Source organism: Megascapheus bottae, chromosome 26 (assembly GCF_031878675.1).
Source record: "Megascapheus bottae isolate mThoBot1 chromosome 26, mThoBot2.hap1, whole genome shotgun sequence".
NCBI lineage: Eukaryota > Metazoa > Chordata > Mammalia > Rodentia > Geomyidae > Megascapheus > Megascapheus bottae.
The window spans coordinates 17,042,438-17,058,903 of record NC_143534.1 but is presented as its reverse complement, the minus strand read 5'-3'; the positions used below and the strand labels follow the sequence as shown (position 1 = coordinate 17,058,903).

The following is a 16,466-nucleotide window of genomic DNA, read 5'->3' as shown; positions in this document are numbered from 1 at the left end:
CTTTTATGACAAGATACAGAGTAAAATCCTCCTTCAGCAGGTTTCCACGAGCTATCTTATTTCAAACAATGCCTGTGGTCTTTCTTGCTCTTCCTTTTCTAATTTTCTCAAGCACCTTTGAAAAAAGCCTGCTTTCTTCTCTATTTGTCTGCTTTTTCTCTCCCTCATCCACAGCTTGGTGCTGTAGTGAGGTATTTAAACAGGTTTGTTAAATGTACAATATCGAGGGAAAGAAGGAAAAAACTTGTGGGGAGCATAATTTTTATTTTTGTTAGCCACCTTCTCCTCCATTTTCCTATTAAAAGCAGGGTAAGTGATGATTAGATTATGAGGAAAATATACCTCCAGTTTTAATTTGGCATTCCAAACTTCCCTGTGTCTAATTACAAAGCAAAAAAGACTATTTGGATTCTGACAGAAATCCTAAATTGGCAAGAGGGACTATTGTAGACAGCAGATGATCTTTGCAGAATGTGATTGAAATGCAAATTTGCTATGAATAAAAGCAACTAGCCAGGCAGAATCTGTTTCTGTTCACCTGTACTGACCTGGCTGGTATTCAGTATTCCCAAACAGCTTCAGCTCTCTAAGTAAAAGGGATCACTATCACGTAAGTGTAATCTCCCACACTTGCGGTTATTATTGTTATGAAATCCCTGGGTAAGGAAAGAAGAACAACAGCCACATTTAGCGATACTATATGTTAATAGTAGAAACACTACCGAGCCCCAAGGACTGGTGACTAAACAGATTCCAAGTGATAAATCACCATCGAGGTATAAATATTATTCCATAGCAATTGGAATTAACTTGTTAGGTAATGAATGCATCTCTAAGGCTGTTCAATGATTCTATGTCAGTTCATAAAAGATCTTAGAAAGTCAAAGTACTCACAGCAAGTATGACTCAAGAAAAAGCCATAACTTTTAACAACCCTGAATCATTCTTTAAATGATAAGTCATTTTAGCACTTTTTGGTATGATATTATCTTACAGCCTTATTACATGAGGAATATATGGCTGCCTTGTGATTTGGCCTATAAGGTCTGCCAAAATGACAAGACTTAAGAACCAAAAAAAAAAAAAAAACCACAAAAACAAAATGAACACCAAAAAAATGCATGTAGAATTTGGGGGTCTGTGTACAAATAAAATCTTGTATAATAAAATCATCTTCCATTTGGTTTGGAAATGATCTCCCTTGGAGAAAATCAGTGCTGCTCCTTTGCTTTTAAGGACAGAGGAGCTGAAAGGAAGGGGAATTTCTTATGAGGGATGGAGTGAACAAGAGCGACTGTTCACACCGTGTCCTCCTTTAGTAACTGCCAGGAAGTAGAAGTCATATAAATGGAGAAAAGAAGGGGGGATGAATGCAGTCATCATCTTCAATATTTTCCCACATGTGAAAATGGAACCAGGTAAATAGAGGGGAGGAGGAGATTGGGAGAGATAGGAAGAGAATGTTTAGGGGTGATGTTGATTATGATTGCATTGTACTCACAAGCTGACATGTACAGTTCTGCAACTACTGAAGGATATTACTATTAATAATAGTAAAACTACTACTACTACTAATAATAATAATAGTAAGTTGAATTAAAAGAAAAAAGTCATAAAAATATAAGAAGGAACGGTGGAAGCCACCTGGAAGAGCACACAGCAAGCAGAGGCTGCTCCCACTTCTTCTTGACATGACAAATGATTTTTTCCAGGCTACCAGGTGCTACTTAGCTGTATCTTTACACTCTGTGTGTGTGCACAGATGCATTTCTATATACATTCAATCATGAGCCAAGTAGAACCCCTTGGGCTTAGAACATCCTGGGTAAATATTTCTGAGATAAATCAACACTAATTAGCCAGCTTCTCAACTACTGAAACCAACGTGAGCCTAAAGGCTGTGCAATTCCGGGGCCTAATTCCCATTAGAAGGAAAGGATAGACTTTGTCTACCCCACACATGGCTTTCAAATAGATCTAAAAACTGTCCACTGCTCTCATTTCACTGGCTATCACCCAAGCCTTAACCCTTGCTATGCAAAATGTGGTCTAAGTTTCAGATCAGCAAACCTGTTCTATAAAGGTATAGAGTGAGGTCAGTAGTCTCAGCTGCAATTCAACTCTGCCATTATAACAGGACAGCCAGTACAGATAATATGGCTTGTTTCAATAAAACTTTATTTACAAAACCAGCACCAGGGCCAGATTTGGCCCATAGTCATATCACTGGGCAACTGAAAACCTTTCAGTGGCCTCCTCTTTATGATTAGGAGACTCAACAAATGCAAAACAAACCATATAAGACATCTTAGCTCTACGAGATGGGTCCATTTTTAGTAATATATGTCATGCATACTTATTATAAAGATCTAATGTGATAGTTAAGAAATACTTACTCTCTTTATTTCTTGTTTTCCTGAAATTCAACTGTAACTGGGTTTTCTGTACATTGACCAGGCAACCCTTCTCTCAGTGCTCTAGGAATATAATTTTAATTCCTTATCCAGACTTTTTGTTCTGGCCCTGCTCCCCTTCCCCTCCATCCCCCACCATGCTATCCTATATTTTTCCATATATTTTTATTGTAATTAATAGAAAGGTTACATTATATTCATCAGACTGAGGGTGCATTACTTCACATACATTGATACCCTTTCTCATGTCTTGGACCCCATTTCCTTCCCCCCACCCCTGCCCCTCATCTTGTTTTCCCCCTTTCCCTATCTGATTTCAATTAACCAAATACAAATATGTCAGATAACAAGGTGAAATACTGTAACAATATGAGATAACCAAGCATGCTGTCCTATATTTCTGAGCCCTCCTCACAGCCCTCTACCGCACTGCCTTAGTCCTTCCTGCCAAGCTGTGGCTCCTCCCCAGAATCTATTTTCCTCCCATTCTTTAGGCCTCAGCCTAACTGTATCCTATACACGGGAGGCCTTCCTTTCCTCTCTGCTCCAAATGAGCTCTGTTCTTCACTCCTACCCAGTCACCCTCAATACATGTACACACCCACACACACACACACACACACACACACACACACACACACACACCCCTTTTTCCTCTCTCAATCCTCTCTGCAATTTGTCCTCTTTAGTTTGGGATCTCTTTTTATTGTAATATATAGAGGGGTTACAGTTACACTCACCAGGTAGTAGGTGCTTTACTTCTCACACATTGATACCCCTTCTCATGTTTTTGTCCCCATCTCCCTCCCTGCACCCCCTCCCAATCATCGTTTCCCCTCTTCCCTTTCCTATTTCAAATTAGTTTGGGACATTTTTAATGTACCTATCTTCCTACCCAAAAGTCAGGGTAAAGTGGGAACAAACCATGCCTGACTTTTTCACCATCTTGCCCACCCATCACCGGCTAGAATAAATGAATAGTAAGTGCACGGTCTTTTATGTAGAAACCAGAGAGTCATCTTTGATTGAGGTTGGCAAAGGGAAGCCCTGGCAGAGAGATGTGGCAAGTTTAAGCAAACTGGTATGTTTTCTGGTGGCAGTGGTGGGATCCAATTGGGGTTTTTTGTTGTTTTTCCATATAGGGGGATTAAACGTAGGCCCACACACTTGTTAGACAAGAGCTCTGCTATTTAATCCACACACCCAGACCTGTTGATATTTTTTGCTTGTTTGTTTTTGAGACCAAAGTTACCTGAGCTGGCCTCAAACGAAGTGTTCTGGCAGAGGTGACCAACTCCATAAAGCTTTGACTCAGGACAGTGAACTTGACAGGAAGGTAGAAGGGTCTGCAAGGAGAAGAGAAAGCAGCCAGGAGGAGATGTTGGAGGAGCTGACATGAGCACTTGTCCCACATGAACAAAGTCCAGGTGAAAGAAAAAACCTATGTCAAAACCTGAAGGCAATCCAGGGGGACGCTCACATATGCTTATATACCCCAATAGATACACAGAAGGCAGAGATGGGAGGATGATGATTCCAAACAAAAAAATCTTCTCAGGATCCTATCTCAGAACACAAGCTGAGTGAGATGACTCACACCTGTAATCTCAGCTACTTAGGAGTTAGAACTAGGAAGCTCATGGTCCAAGACAGCCCTGGGCAAATGTCAGAGACCCTCTTTGAGCATACCCATACTTAGTTCAAACTCCACAATACCACCAAGAAAGAAAAGCGGGGGAGGGGGGGGACTGGCTAGAATGGCTTTTAATTCATTTATTTGTTGATGAAAGAACTTTATAAGACACAAGGAAATATGTCACCTGGACAATTTTGCTGTACTGTTAGAGGTAGCACACATTAAAATAATGAGAAGGATTTGCGTACCCAATGCTATGGACATGGTATTGGAAATATAAACATAACTACATAGACATAAAAACCTATGACTCTATAGACATGTTTTATTTCATAAATTAATATGTATCGATGATATACAAACCCTTAGCCTAATTTTGATTATGTTCTAAAAACTAAGTGCCAGTGATTGTATAGATTCCCTTCTTGAATACTTGTTTGTTAAACATGTCATTTGAAATATGATGTAAAAATCAATGTTAATAAATCTTTAATAAAAAAAATAATAACGAGAAGGAAGCTCTGAGCAGTCCACCCCCAATCCCAAGAACCTTTCATTTGCTTGCTTTATTTTTTTTTTCTTTTGCTTTCAAGGGAGGCAGGCTGAGTCATGGTTCTAAATAGGTCATTGCTGCTGAATAAAAAGTAGCTCTCCTGATTCAGTGAAATGGCCTTTTCGGCTCAGCACCTTAAAAGCATTTCCCTTGGTGTGTTACAGCTGCCTTCATGAAGCGCTCTCCAGCACATTCTTTTAAAGTTGATTTAATCCCAGCACTTCATAAACTGTGGGTAGCCATTAAAACAAGAAGATGTTATTCACATTCAAGAGAACTCTCTGAAAGAGTGGAATAAAACCAAACACATAGAAACAGGCCCTGATCTGGCAAGCTGAAGGCATGGGAGCGGGGTTCTCGCAGGATTACAGGAAGCATGCTCTCTCCCCCTCCTCGGAGTTTCTCATTAAATGCCAGAACGAAGCATCAGGCCTTGCCAAGATCTCCCCCTTGGCTGCCTGTGCTGTTCAATCATTCTTTTTTTTTTTTTTATTGCAGCTCACTAGTCTGAGAACAATAATGGCAATGGCCACTGACTGATAATTCTGGCAGTCCTGTGAATTATCACATAAAATGGAGTGCTGAAGGACATTCCTTTCTCCATGGGGTTTGTAGTCACATTTCTGCGCATGCTCACCCACCATCAGCAGGCCTCTCTTCTGGGTTGTCCCTCCAAAGAGTGACTGAAGCCACAAGAGGACTTTGCTGAGTATTTGACTTGCTCTTTTCTTTTATTGTTGATATTGAGAGCCTTGCTGTGATAATCAGGCTGGCCTCGAACTCTCAGTTTTCCTGCCTCAGCTTCCCAAGTACTGGTGTGCACTATCCACACACAACCACTATGTGTTTTACAAGTAGAACTTGAACATAATTTAACAGTAGGAATAACCCACTGCCTCATTTCTGTTTGTGTAACTCTTTCCTTCTCTTCTTCCTTCCTTCTGTCTTGCCTTCCTCAGTGAGATTGCCTGTGACCAAAACCAAAGAAACCTTCTAGAGAATCACCATGCATCTCTCTGCCTTCAGTCCCCAGGCAGCAGACTTTACTGGCTTTCTGGGAGGAAATGAGCTAGGTGTGACGAGATGACTAAGACAGTACCTGGCAAACATCTCAGATTCGTCGATCACAGTTATCAGATTGGAAGTGTTTTGGAGGCACAGTGTGTTCCGAAAAAATTTCCAAGGTTGCCCACTGCAAAAGAAAAAGAAAAAAAAATTAAGAAGGAAAAGGGGGATCGGGACTTTGGCCTAGTGGAAGAGTGTTTGCCTAGCATGCACAAAGACCTGGGTTCAATTCTTGGTTACCACATACATAGAAAAAAGCCAGAAGTGGTGCTGTGGCTCAAATAATACAGTTCTAGCCTCAAGAAAGCCCAAGGACAGTGCTCAGGTCCTGGGTTCAAATCCTGGGACTGGCAAGAAAAAAAAAAGGAAAAGAGGGGGGGACTGGGCCGGGAGTTTGGCCTAGTGGTTAAAGTGCTTGCCTAGCATGCATGAAGACCCAGGTTCGATTCCTTGGTACCACATACATAGAAAAAAGCCAGAAGTGGTGCTGAGGCTCAAGTGGTAGAGTTCTAGCCTTGAGAAAGTCCAAGGACAGTGCTCAGGCCCTGAGCTCAAGCCCAGGACTGGCAAAAAAAAAAAAAAAAAAAAGAGGGGGGGACTTTAGAAGATTGCTTATTGCAGTAATAGGCATTAATTATAGTTTGGCTAAGGAGAAATTATAAATCCTGAAGAAAAAGTGGAGATTATCTCCAGTCCCAGAAAACAAAACAAAACAAAATATAGTGTGCTAGAGCAGGTGAAAGAAACGAAATCAGAATTGCTCATTCATTCCACAGGCATTTCATCAGTCAGTCTCTGCATAGCGTACTCATTCCAGAACAATGAATTACTATTAGTCCCTTAGCTCTTCGAGCTAACCATGGTATATTAGAACATAAAGGAAGCCATGTATAGCTATAATCACACCTGCTGCTTTAGAGGCAGAAACAGGAGGATCACAAGTTTGAAGCCAGCCTGGGGAGTTAGGGGAAACTCTTATCTCAGCAATAAAAATACAAACAAAAGAGCTGGGGAGAGAAGGAGAATGAGCAGGGCTAATTTCTGTGGCCTTTGGTTCTTTTTTTTTTTTGTCACCTAGTCTTTTTAAAATAAAACAAAGGCAAAAAAAGATCATTCAAGGAAATTTTACCAGCAAGGTTTCTTAGAATATCTAAATGTGAGCATAGATTTTAAAAACTGATTACATACATTATATTATATAAAATGTAATATTATTTGCAATGAGATAATTTAGATGTTTAGGTAGACTTTAATAGCAATAACAAATAATCAATTAATTGACAATTGGAGTTGCCACCTGAATTGGTTTCATTCAGTAATTCGTTACTTAAATTTTTATAAAAGTATAATGTGACCCTTGGTTCTATCCCCAGTCCCAGAAAAAAAATTTAAGCATAAAGATATACATGTCCTTAGACACTAATAAAAATGGTTCCAAACTAGGGCCTCCAATCCAGTATTTTGGTGGCTATTTTGGATTTATTGTCTCAGGTGTTTTTGTGGGGGCTAGCTTTTGAACCTTGATCTTCTGGATGACAGCCACCTGAGTAGCTAGGATTATAAACATGAGCCATTAGCACTTGGCTTGATCTAATGTTTTTAAAGTATTATAAAACTCAAGAGATAAACAACAAAACTTCATTGCTTGAAAGGAAGAATACTCTCACCACTTAGCTCATTCACATATTTTATCTTGGTGGGAGAAGTGGAGCTTTGGCTCAAGTGCTAGAATACTGGTCTCGAGTAAAGAGGCTACGGAATGCATCCAGGCCCCGAGTTCGAGACTCAGTACCAGCACAGACAAACATACACAATAACAACAACAATAATAATAAATAGATAAAGGAAACATGATCATAATAATTAAGGGAGAAGTAGGGGAATTTTTGTGAGCCTATAGTAAGAGCCCTAAACATGTCTTCAAAAATAAGGACTACACCCCTCTCTTTCTATAGTTCACCCCTTTCCTTTGGGTTGAAAATCCAAGGGTAAATAGCAAATCCCTAAGGATTTGGTTTACCACATGGGCCTGCCTGTTGCAATGAGTCTATGAGGTCTATCTTCAGAATACTTCCCCTGTTAATGCAGTTTATGTTGGCTTCTTGTCCTGTTGAACTCTGAGCTCAATATCTTAAAGAAACCCTGAGTGACAGGGCATATGCTACCGGAATATACATACTAAAATTACACTACCCAGGGGCTAGGAAGTGAATCTCTACTGAAGGTACTAGGAAAATAAATCTCAAATAGCTAGATTTATTTTCAGTCATCTGCCATTAATGGCCAGAGAAGGACCAGCTGGTAAATAGTGAAATTCTAACTGTAAAGTAACCATGTGTTTCTATTGTGAACCAGATTTTCATATATTCTAAAACAGTGGTTTTGTTTATTTCAGAATGTCCTTATTGTTGAGGTAAGCTGCCTTTTCCTTTTCCATATTTGCAAGTTGAAAGCACTTACTGGTGAGTTTTAACAGCACAATTTGCTATCAGATTAGCCAAGGACTGTCTGAGTCCTCACTGTCCCAATTAATCTATTTGTATTAATTAGAATCAAGTAGACTAACTGCAAGCGGTTTAGGATCATAATGATAACAATTTATACTGTTTTCTATCGAGTTTTACATATGTGCATGAATGGTTCTTACACCAATTTGTAAATCCGATGGAGAGAAAAGAAACCCAGCTCTTTGAACCAGTAAATAAATCTACTGTTAAGCTTATTTACCAGTAAAATTAAGATTTATAGATCCTTTTATCTTTCATTTTGTCTTTTTTCTAAGGACCTCTAATACTTTTAGTCAAGTCTGAAATATTTTTAGTATGGTCTAGAGGAAATCTATGGTTTAAAAAAATGGTTTTTGTCTTTTGGGGCTGTTTTTATTGTTATTGTTGTTAAAAAGAAAAGGGAAGAGAAAAAGGGAAGACAGCAATGAACTATTCCCGGGAATGGCCTCATGCACAGGCTCATGTCTGTCTTACCAGCAGCAAAAAAATTCGTGCGGCTGGGTGGAGATAGTCTTTTCATGCTTTTGTCACACAATTACTGTTTTATACCTCTACACCCATGAAGATGGCCAAATGAATTGCCCAACCCTGGCTAAATTCAGACCTGTTGTGTTCCGCATCAGCCACTGACAGCTGATTTCTGTCTCAAGGACAATAAATTGCAGAGACCCACTCTGCCTTAATTGTGAAGGAACAGCTCATCGGCCCAGACGAGCTGGGCCCAGGGCAGCCTCCGACCCTCAGAACTCATGGCTGTCACCAGCTGCTGCTCAGAGACGTCTCACTTCCCAGCCACAGAATCCCCCTTTGAGAGGGGGAGGCCAAGAGGGAGGGGCTTATCCTTTCAGGGTATTCAGATGTAAGACCCATGCCATGAAAATTCATGTGCCTCCTATTGTGTTGTGTAACCTTGCGGCCAAATTTAGACCCCAAATTTGCATGCACCGAGCCCCCCATGTACTCAGCCTGAAGGAGCCCCACAGGCTCTCCAAAGCCTGAATTTAGCTGTTCCCCAGCACAACTCAGGGATGTGAGAAATATCAAACTGCTTTATGTCTCCCCAAACTCAATTTCCAGAAAGAAGCCCCTAAGCACACAGAAGTAAATGTACTCCCTTACTTTGTCTCCAACTGGCTGGCGTTTGTAATTATCGTGCACCATTTATAAAGATTATCTCTCTGGATGGGGGCAAATGCTGTTCCACTGCACAAATACATTTTGTTGAACGTGTTTGTCCTTCTGTGAAGGATGTCGTTGGGACCGGGAGGACTATGAGAGCACTGCTTGGCAGCATAAGGAAATACCAGCCTAACATGATTAAGGTAGCCAGGTGAGTGGGAACTGCCACAACCCTAGCGATTGCCATTTTTCCAACCACCCAAGAGAGACTCAAACACTGGATGCTCTTTCCAAGGGTTGAGTGTTACACACTCCTCACGAAGCCTTCCCTGGGGTGTTAGGCTTTGAGCACACGGAAACATAGCCTGAAAGAGGAAGGGGAAAGGAGTTGCTGAGTTTTCTGAGCCCCTCTTGACTTTGACTGTGCTCCCCTGTGAGCTGCTTACAGGACCAGCTTGAATGAGCCCTGTGCAGTTGCTCAGCTCCTTTCATCTTTATCCACAACTGTGGATGGAAGGTGGAAGAGCACCAAGGGCCAGAATTACAGAAGGCTGGTGTGATGCGGCCATGCCAAAGGGGGGCAAATCGGTCCGTTTGGTTCATTTGATTTACAATTTACAGAGACTTTATTGGGATAACAGAAGCATTTCTTTTTCTTTTGAATTACAGTTTGTTGGTGAAGAGAACACCCCGAAGAGATGGCTTTAGACCCGACTGTAAGTATTTTTTTGGTTTGGATTTTTATGTGTGTGGGTGTGTGCTCTTGTTCAATTTTAGGCTAAAGAATTATTAGTTGCCCATTTGATGGCTATGCGTATGACATAGATGCTGTGGAGGGCTAACAGTTCCACAAATGTCTCCTCTTGGCTACCTTGCCTAGAACATTCAAACCCTTTAAAATTCAAGGTCTTACATTTTCTAATTTGCCTTTTCCATGGGAACTCTGTCCTGTGCTTGGGATTTTTTTTTAATTGTTAGATTTTAAGCAACACTGTAATTTCAGTGACTTGCATGATTTTGATTTCCTGGTAAAGAAAAACAACTTTGAGAGACCAATTCAGACATGAAGCATTCCTGCCCACCGAAGGCAACATCTCCACAAAGTTTTAGGAATGATTGCCAAACAATGCACAATGGTGACCTTTAGCAAATCCCACAGAAGGGGGTGGGGAATCTGAGATGTCTCCCCATCCCCGCCAAACAAAAGTTCAGAAACACAGAGAATATGCCAAGCCGGGATCTGTAGATAGCATCTTCACACTTGACTTCAGACACGTGTGCTGAGAGTTATCATCATCTGGGGCATTCTTCCTCTCTTTAACAGCACTAGGTCTACTGCCAGAAAGGATAAGCAAACCACTGGATTCTTTATTATTCTAACACTAGAGGCGATTTTTTTTTCACCTGCATAAAACGCACTTCAGCTCAATTTTTATAACTTACATTTGCTCCAAAGCCCCTGGGAAAATTTGGCCACAATTCTCATTAGCAAGCTGAACAAACATTAGAGACAGAGGCATGCACTGTATGGATGGGTCCTGTGCCAGTGACTCATTGTTCTCAGCACAAGTCCTGTGCTGGGTTCACCAACTCTGGTCCCTTTTACTCTGAGCAGATAGACCCAATAACATGTTCCTGTTGATTTCTGGATGTCAGTAAGGTTACATGATGTAACTACACAGAAATTTTCTAAGGAAATCATACAAGATAGTCACTGCATAGATAAGACTTTTAACTGAGTTTGAAGAACCTCACTTCAAACATATCCAGTTAATATTAAACTTCTTGTGTACCTATAACATAAACATAAATAAAATAACAGCAGTTTCTGGGGCTTGGAGTCTAGCTCAGTCTGAAGCCTTTGTCTGGCATGTGCAAAGACCTGACTTCAAGTACCAGCAGTACACAAATAGTCAGCTAACACGCATAAAGGATCATAGATGCTAGACAGTGTTCAAGAAATTCTACAAGGGACAATAACTGTACAGGCAGCTATTATACCCACTTTACAGATGAAACAAGAAATGAAAAAGCAAGGGTAAGATTAACATAGCCATAGTATAAAACCAGTTTCCATCTGATTATTGAATCTAAGTCTAGACAGAGGGTGCATTTAGGTACCAGCCAGCAATGGGTATCTGGGTTCTGACTGTCCAACTGAGCCATCATCCCTTGTTTATTCCATGACATCACAGGTTTGGCTGTCTAAGCTGGCTTTCGGCTTTAATTTTCCCAGTCATAGTTACCACACCTATTGTAGAGGCATTACATTGCTGACTATAAAGTTAGTATTACAGTTACAGTCAGGATTTCCTGGGATTTGCTCAAGCTCTTTCAGCCAGCTCAGAATCTCTGTTTCTTTCTCACTGAATTTCTGAGGCTTTGCACTTTCTGTTCCTTTTTCAACATGGACTCTGCATTACATATTCCTGCTCAATGTAACTTTCATGTTTATCTTTTTAGTATTACTGATTCTCTTGGAGTTTAGGGGTTGTCTAGAGTCAAGTTTTTACTGTGTAGTCCAGATTGGCCTGAAACTTTGTAGTCCTCTTCCCTCCAGCTTCCGAGTGCTAGATGAAGGGCAACAAGCATTTGTCACCATGCTCAGCTCTACTGATTATTTTTCTCAAAAAACAAACAAAAAAAACCCACCTCAGCAGCTTGACAGACTGTAACAGCTTTCTTGATCCATGAGGCCATAATCAAGTCTCCTAGAAACCACACTTCTCATACCTGACACGTTTTGTAAGTAGGAACCAGTTGGCCTCTCTGTAAGAAAGAACCTTTAGTCACAAGAAATGATGGGATGTGGTAACCAAACAGATAACTGCCAATCCTTTAAGCCCACCAGCTCTTCCAAAGATCATTTTCATCAAAGTAAAACAAGTGCAACTCCTTTGTACTACTCTGTAACAAACTCACAAGACTCTCAAGATACTGAAAACAAGTGAAAATCAATTGACCCAAGAGACATTTACTTTATCTCAAAGGCCTTCAAAAGAGGAGAATGAATAACTGTTGTTTCAGGATTCTCTCCAATACAATTCATCTTCCATTCAGTCAAATCCATTTGTTGTATATATGTGCCAGAGCTTCAACTCAGGGTCTGGACACTTGCCCTTAGCTTTTTTGTTCAAGGGCTGGCACTCTACCATTTGAGCCAAAGCTCTTCTTTCAGCTTTCTGGTGGAGAAAAAAAAAAATCTTCCTTGCCAGGGCTGGCTTAAAACCACAATCCTCAGATCTCAGCCTCCTGGGTAGCTAGGTTTTACAAGAGTGAGCCACCAGAGGCAGTGCAAAGTCTCCTTTTGATGAACCCAAGTTCTTTCTTTGTATTGTGTTTAAATCCTCTTCCTCTCATTCTAGTCCCCATTAAAGATAAAGAGTTAATTAGTAACCTCCTCTGCTTAGACTCAAGGGCCAGCATTAAAATAACCCTTCACACTCTCTTCAGCAAGCAGAACAACCCCAGTTCTCCTCATCTTGTCTTCCAAGTTTTGCTTTCTAACCCTTCAGCCAAGGAGGAGATCCTGAGGGAGACTTGTTTTCCAATGACTATGGCTTGCACGCCCAGTCATATAACTGCGGTACCTCAGTGCCTTCTGTTTGAATGGCCCTTTGTGCTTTCCAGAGCATTTTCTTTGGCATTATGTCATTACAGGCACTTGCTTTGGAACAATGGGCCACATGACTAACCCATACTTCCTCCTTGTTGTCTCCTGAGCCCTTCCTCCTCTCTATTCCCTGACAGTCCAGTCACTCTTCATGTGTGTTTGCTTGATTGCTTGTCTCCCAGGAAATCCTTCTCATCCAGGTCCCTGGTAGACTTACCACTTTCTCATCTGTATCTACCCTAAATCTTAAGTGCTCAGTTTAAGTGGCCACAATAAAGTGACAATATATGTTTGTGCTTTTAATATGTTCCCTCTCTCTGTCTTTTTTTTTTTTTTGCTAAGATGTTGGATTTGAGATTCCCAACGTGTTTGTGGTGGGATATGCCTTAGATTACAATGAATACTTCAGAGACCTCAATGTAAGTTTTGCATGCAAAACCCTAACTAACTCTCTTTACAATCAGGGCTTAAGAGTGACATCAGCCTAACAAGTGAGTGAAATAATAACAGTGATGACTGCTATTTACCGGGTATCTTCTGTGGGAGACATATATTGAGCACTTTGCATCCACACGGCCCAATTCGACCCACCACCCTGCATGGCAGATGTTAGGAGGACAGAACAATGATGATTATATTTGGTAAAAAGAATTAGGAAGCAAAAGGCACAACCACAGCTGCACACTGATTTTTTTCTCTACAGTCATCCACTGAGCCCAGCCAATTTTGATAAATAACCAATGGTCTATAAATTGTCTCGTGTCAGGGCTTGAAATTAAACAGATTCTGATGACAGTGGTATGCAGTTTATGAATGATTCTCCCTTTAAGAAAATGGTCTTGATACACAGAGGGTCTCAATATTCTAGTGTGGGCTCCCAGCTGTGTGAACCTCATCACTGGATGGTCTAGAGGTAAGCCTCTTATCCAACGTGCTCCAGTGTCTTACTCTTGGAAATTAGGAATCTATATAAAAGGTTGGAGAGTAAAAGGGCTGTCAGTACCGAGTTGCTGTGGTAACTGTACCCCACAGCATGGTGAAGTCTCTGGGTCCCTTTCTTTCCCCTTCCATTCCAACCTTCCGTTGTTTCTTTACTCAGCAACTCCTCAGATTGCATGAGCTACCAATCAGTCTCCCCTTACACCTACCCCGTTTCTTTCGTTTGCCATAAAAACATTCCTAATACATTTCTTGTGACCCAAATAAGGTAGAGTAAAAGTCCATCCTGTGCTTGTCACTGTTACTTCTCCACTTGCTCAGCAGTTGTCATTACTAGATGCCTAGCTTTATCAGGAGTAAATATACTTAGTCCTCAGCATTTCTAGTTATGGGAGACTTGAGTACTGGGTACAGAATAGGGCTCAAGACTAAAACCACATCCTCTTATACACCATTTGTCTGGGTGTCTAGATTTTATACGCACACGCACGCGTGTGAAGAGACAAGAACCAAGTCCATGATGACCTTCTGCTATTACTGCATACCATTTTCTGTGCTTCTCATTGTGTTCAAGAATTGGTGCATTTCAGTCCTTTATTGTTGCAGCACATCTGTGTGATTAATGAACATGGGAAAGCAAAATATCGAGTGTAAAGAAGCAAATTCCAACCAACGATATCCCAGACACCTTCAGTCTTCCCCTTCCACTCTGGAAGCCAGCGTGTAATGTCTGTCTCCCCAGACACCTGCCCAGCAGACCCCAAAAGTAAAGAGAAAATGAAGTGTTTAAGCTTTCTGAGATTGTAATATAAAAAAGTACCAAAGGTTTGTAAGGAAAAGAAAGCAATACTTATATTTGACATGTTCCAAATTAAACATTCCACCTGTGACTCAGTGTACCTGCCTACCTCCTGACTCTCAAGCTATACGTTCCTTTAATTCCATGGAATCATTACCTCTGATGATTCGTGCTAAGAACACCCCACCTACTTATTCAAATATTTTCCCTGGAACGTGTGTGTGTGTTTGTGTGTGTGTGTGTGTGTGTGTGTGTGTGTGTGTGTGTGTGTGTGTGTGTGTGTGCTGGTCCTGAGGCTTGAACTCGGGGCCTAGGCACTGTCCCTGAGCTTTTTTGCTCAAGGCTAATGCTCTATCACTTGAGCCACAGCTTTATTTCCAGCTTTTTGGATAGTTAATTGTAGATAAGAGTCTCATGGACTTTCCAGCCCTGGCTGGCTTCAAACTGTGACTCTCAGATCTCAGTCTTCCAAGGAGCTAGGATTATAGGCAAGAGCTACCTAACTTTTAAAATATTCTATTTTTTAAATATTGTTTGAGTATTAAGGAAAAAAAATCTTGCAAACCTCTTAACTTGAGAGCCTATACAGTAAGGAATGAAATTAGGTGCTGATGGTAAACAAGAATAAAGAAAAGAAGGGGGAAAATTAATATAAATTTCTGTTGGTGCATTTCTGACAGGACATTATTATCTGCTTTGACAGAGCTTTCCAGAAACGCGGGGTTCAGTGAATGTTAATGATGTTCTGCAATGAGTCTTTGCTTAGTCCTCTCAGTCTGAGCTTCCGGCTTATGTTGACAGTAAGTCATGTATGCATGGATGTACTCAACTGTGTTTAATACTCTGAATTTTAATGAGAAAAAATACAATGGCAGCGAGGCCCTGTTCGAAGGCATCACCCTTTCATTCATGTGGGACCCAAGCACATGGCAGAATTGAGTGAGAGAGGGGTTCTCAGTGCCCAAAACCAAGCAAAGACAAACTTAAGACTCGTTAAGTGCTGTCCTATGTACGAGCACTGAACTAGAATTACTTATTCAGATGATCTTATAAGACTTAGCACAATGCAAATTGCTATAAGAAGCAAGCATAGATTCATAATTTTTACTGAATCACACCTTTGTTTCTATTATCACTGTTATATGAGACACTTTCTAATATATGGAAATTTAATTGAAAAGCAACTTGAGTGTCATTAGAGCTCTTTTTTTCTTCTCTCACTTTCTCAAAGGAACAAATTCAAAATAAATAATGAGGCAGCCTTTGTTTGATTTTTAATCATATGTGGTATGTTGTAATTATGTTCTAGCTTCCTTTAAGCCAATAAAAGATTAAGAAAACCCGTTATGCTTCATAACTGTTTACTGTTTTACTTCCACTTTTATATTTTTTATATAGCTTTAGCCATTGAAGTGTGTATCTACCACTACCTTAAACTTACTATAATACATACCTGAGCTATAATTTTATTTTTGTAAACCTGGATTTAATGCAAAATATGCACTTGTAGAAGTAAACACTGAGCTGTCTAGACCTCCCTCTCCTGTTCTCCTCCTTCCTGCAAGCTTGTATTGTGAGAACCAGAAATAGGAATCTTACTTGCAAAAAAAAAAAGCTTTTCTTGATATCTTTGTCCCAGCCTAGCAGAAAACAAACCACACCCAGATATCCCAAGAGAGAAATCACAAAGGGAATACTTTCTAGCTTTGTTCTGTGGAAGAATTGGTACCCAAGTAACTGATTAATAACATGTACAACTGGCTTTCTTAAAATATGAAAATTAATGTTCAAACCAGACTTTCCACTAGGTCACCCTTCTGT

The 16,466-nt window shown here is 40.5% G+C and overlaps 1 protein-coding gene across 2 annotated transcripts in view; it reads left to right on the top strand.

Annotated features, from left to right (window-relative positions):
* Prtfdc1 (phosphoribosyl transferase domain containing 1) overlaps positions 1-15,995 on the top strand; it is a 65,599-nt gene extending 49,604 nt beyond the window's left edge. Inside the window, exons 5-9 of one of the 2 annotated variants that reach the window (XM_090319025.1) lie at positions 8,064-8,081; positions 9,423-9,505; positions 9,964-10,010; positions 13,250-13,326; positions 14,453-15,995. In XM_090319025.1, the coding sequence (XP_090175151.1) occupies positions 8,064-8,081; positions 9,423-9,505; positions 9,964-10,010; positions 13,250-13,326; positions 14,453-14,500 (273 nt within the window). In that variant the 3' untranslated portion in view covers positions 14,501-15,995. The remainder of the gene's footprint in view (positions 1-8,063; positions 8,082-9,422; positions 9,506-9,963; positions 10,011-13,249; positions 13,327-14,452) is intronic. The other variant, XM_090319026.1, reaches the window with a different exon arrangement.
* Positions 15,996-16,466: the final 471 nt, after the last annotated feature.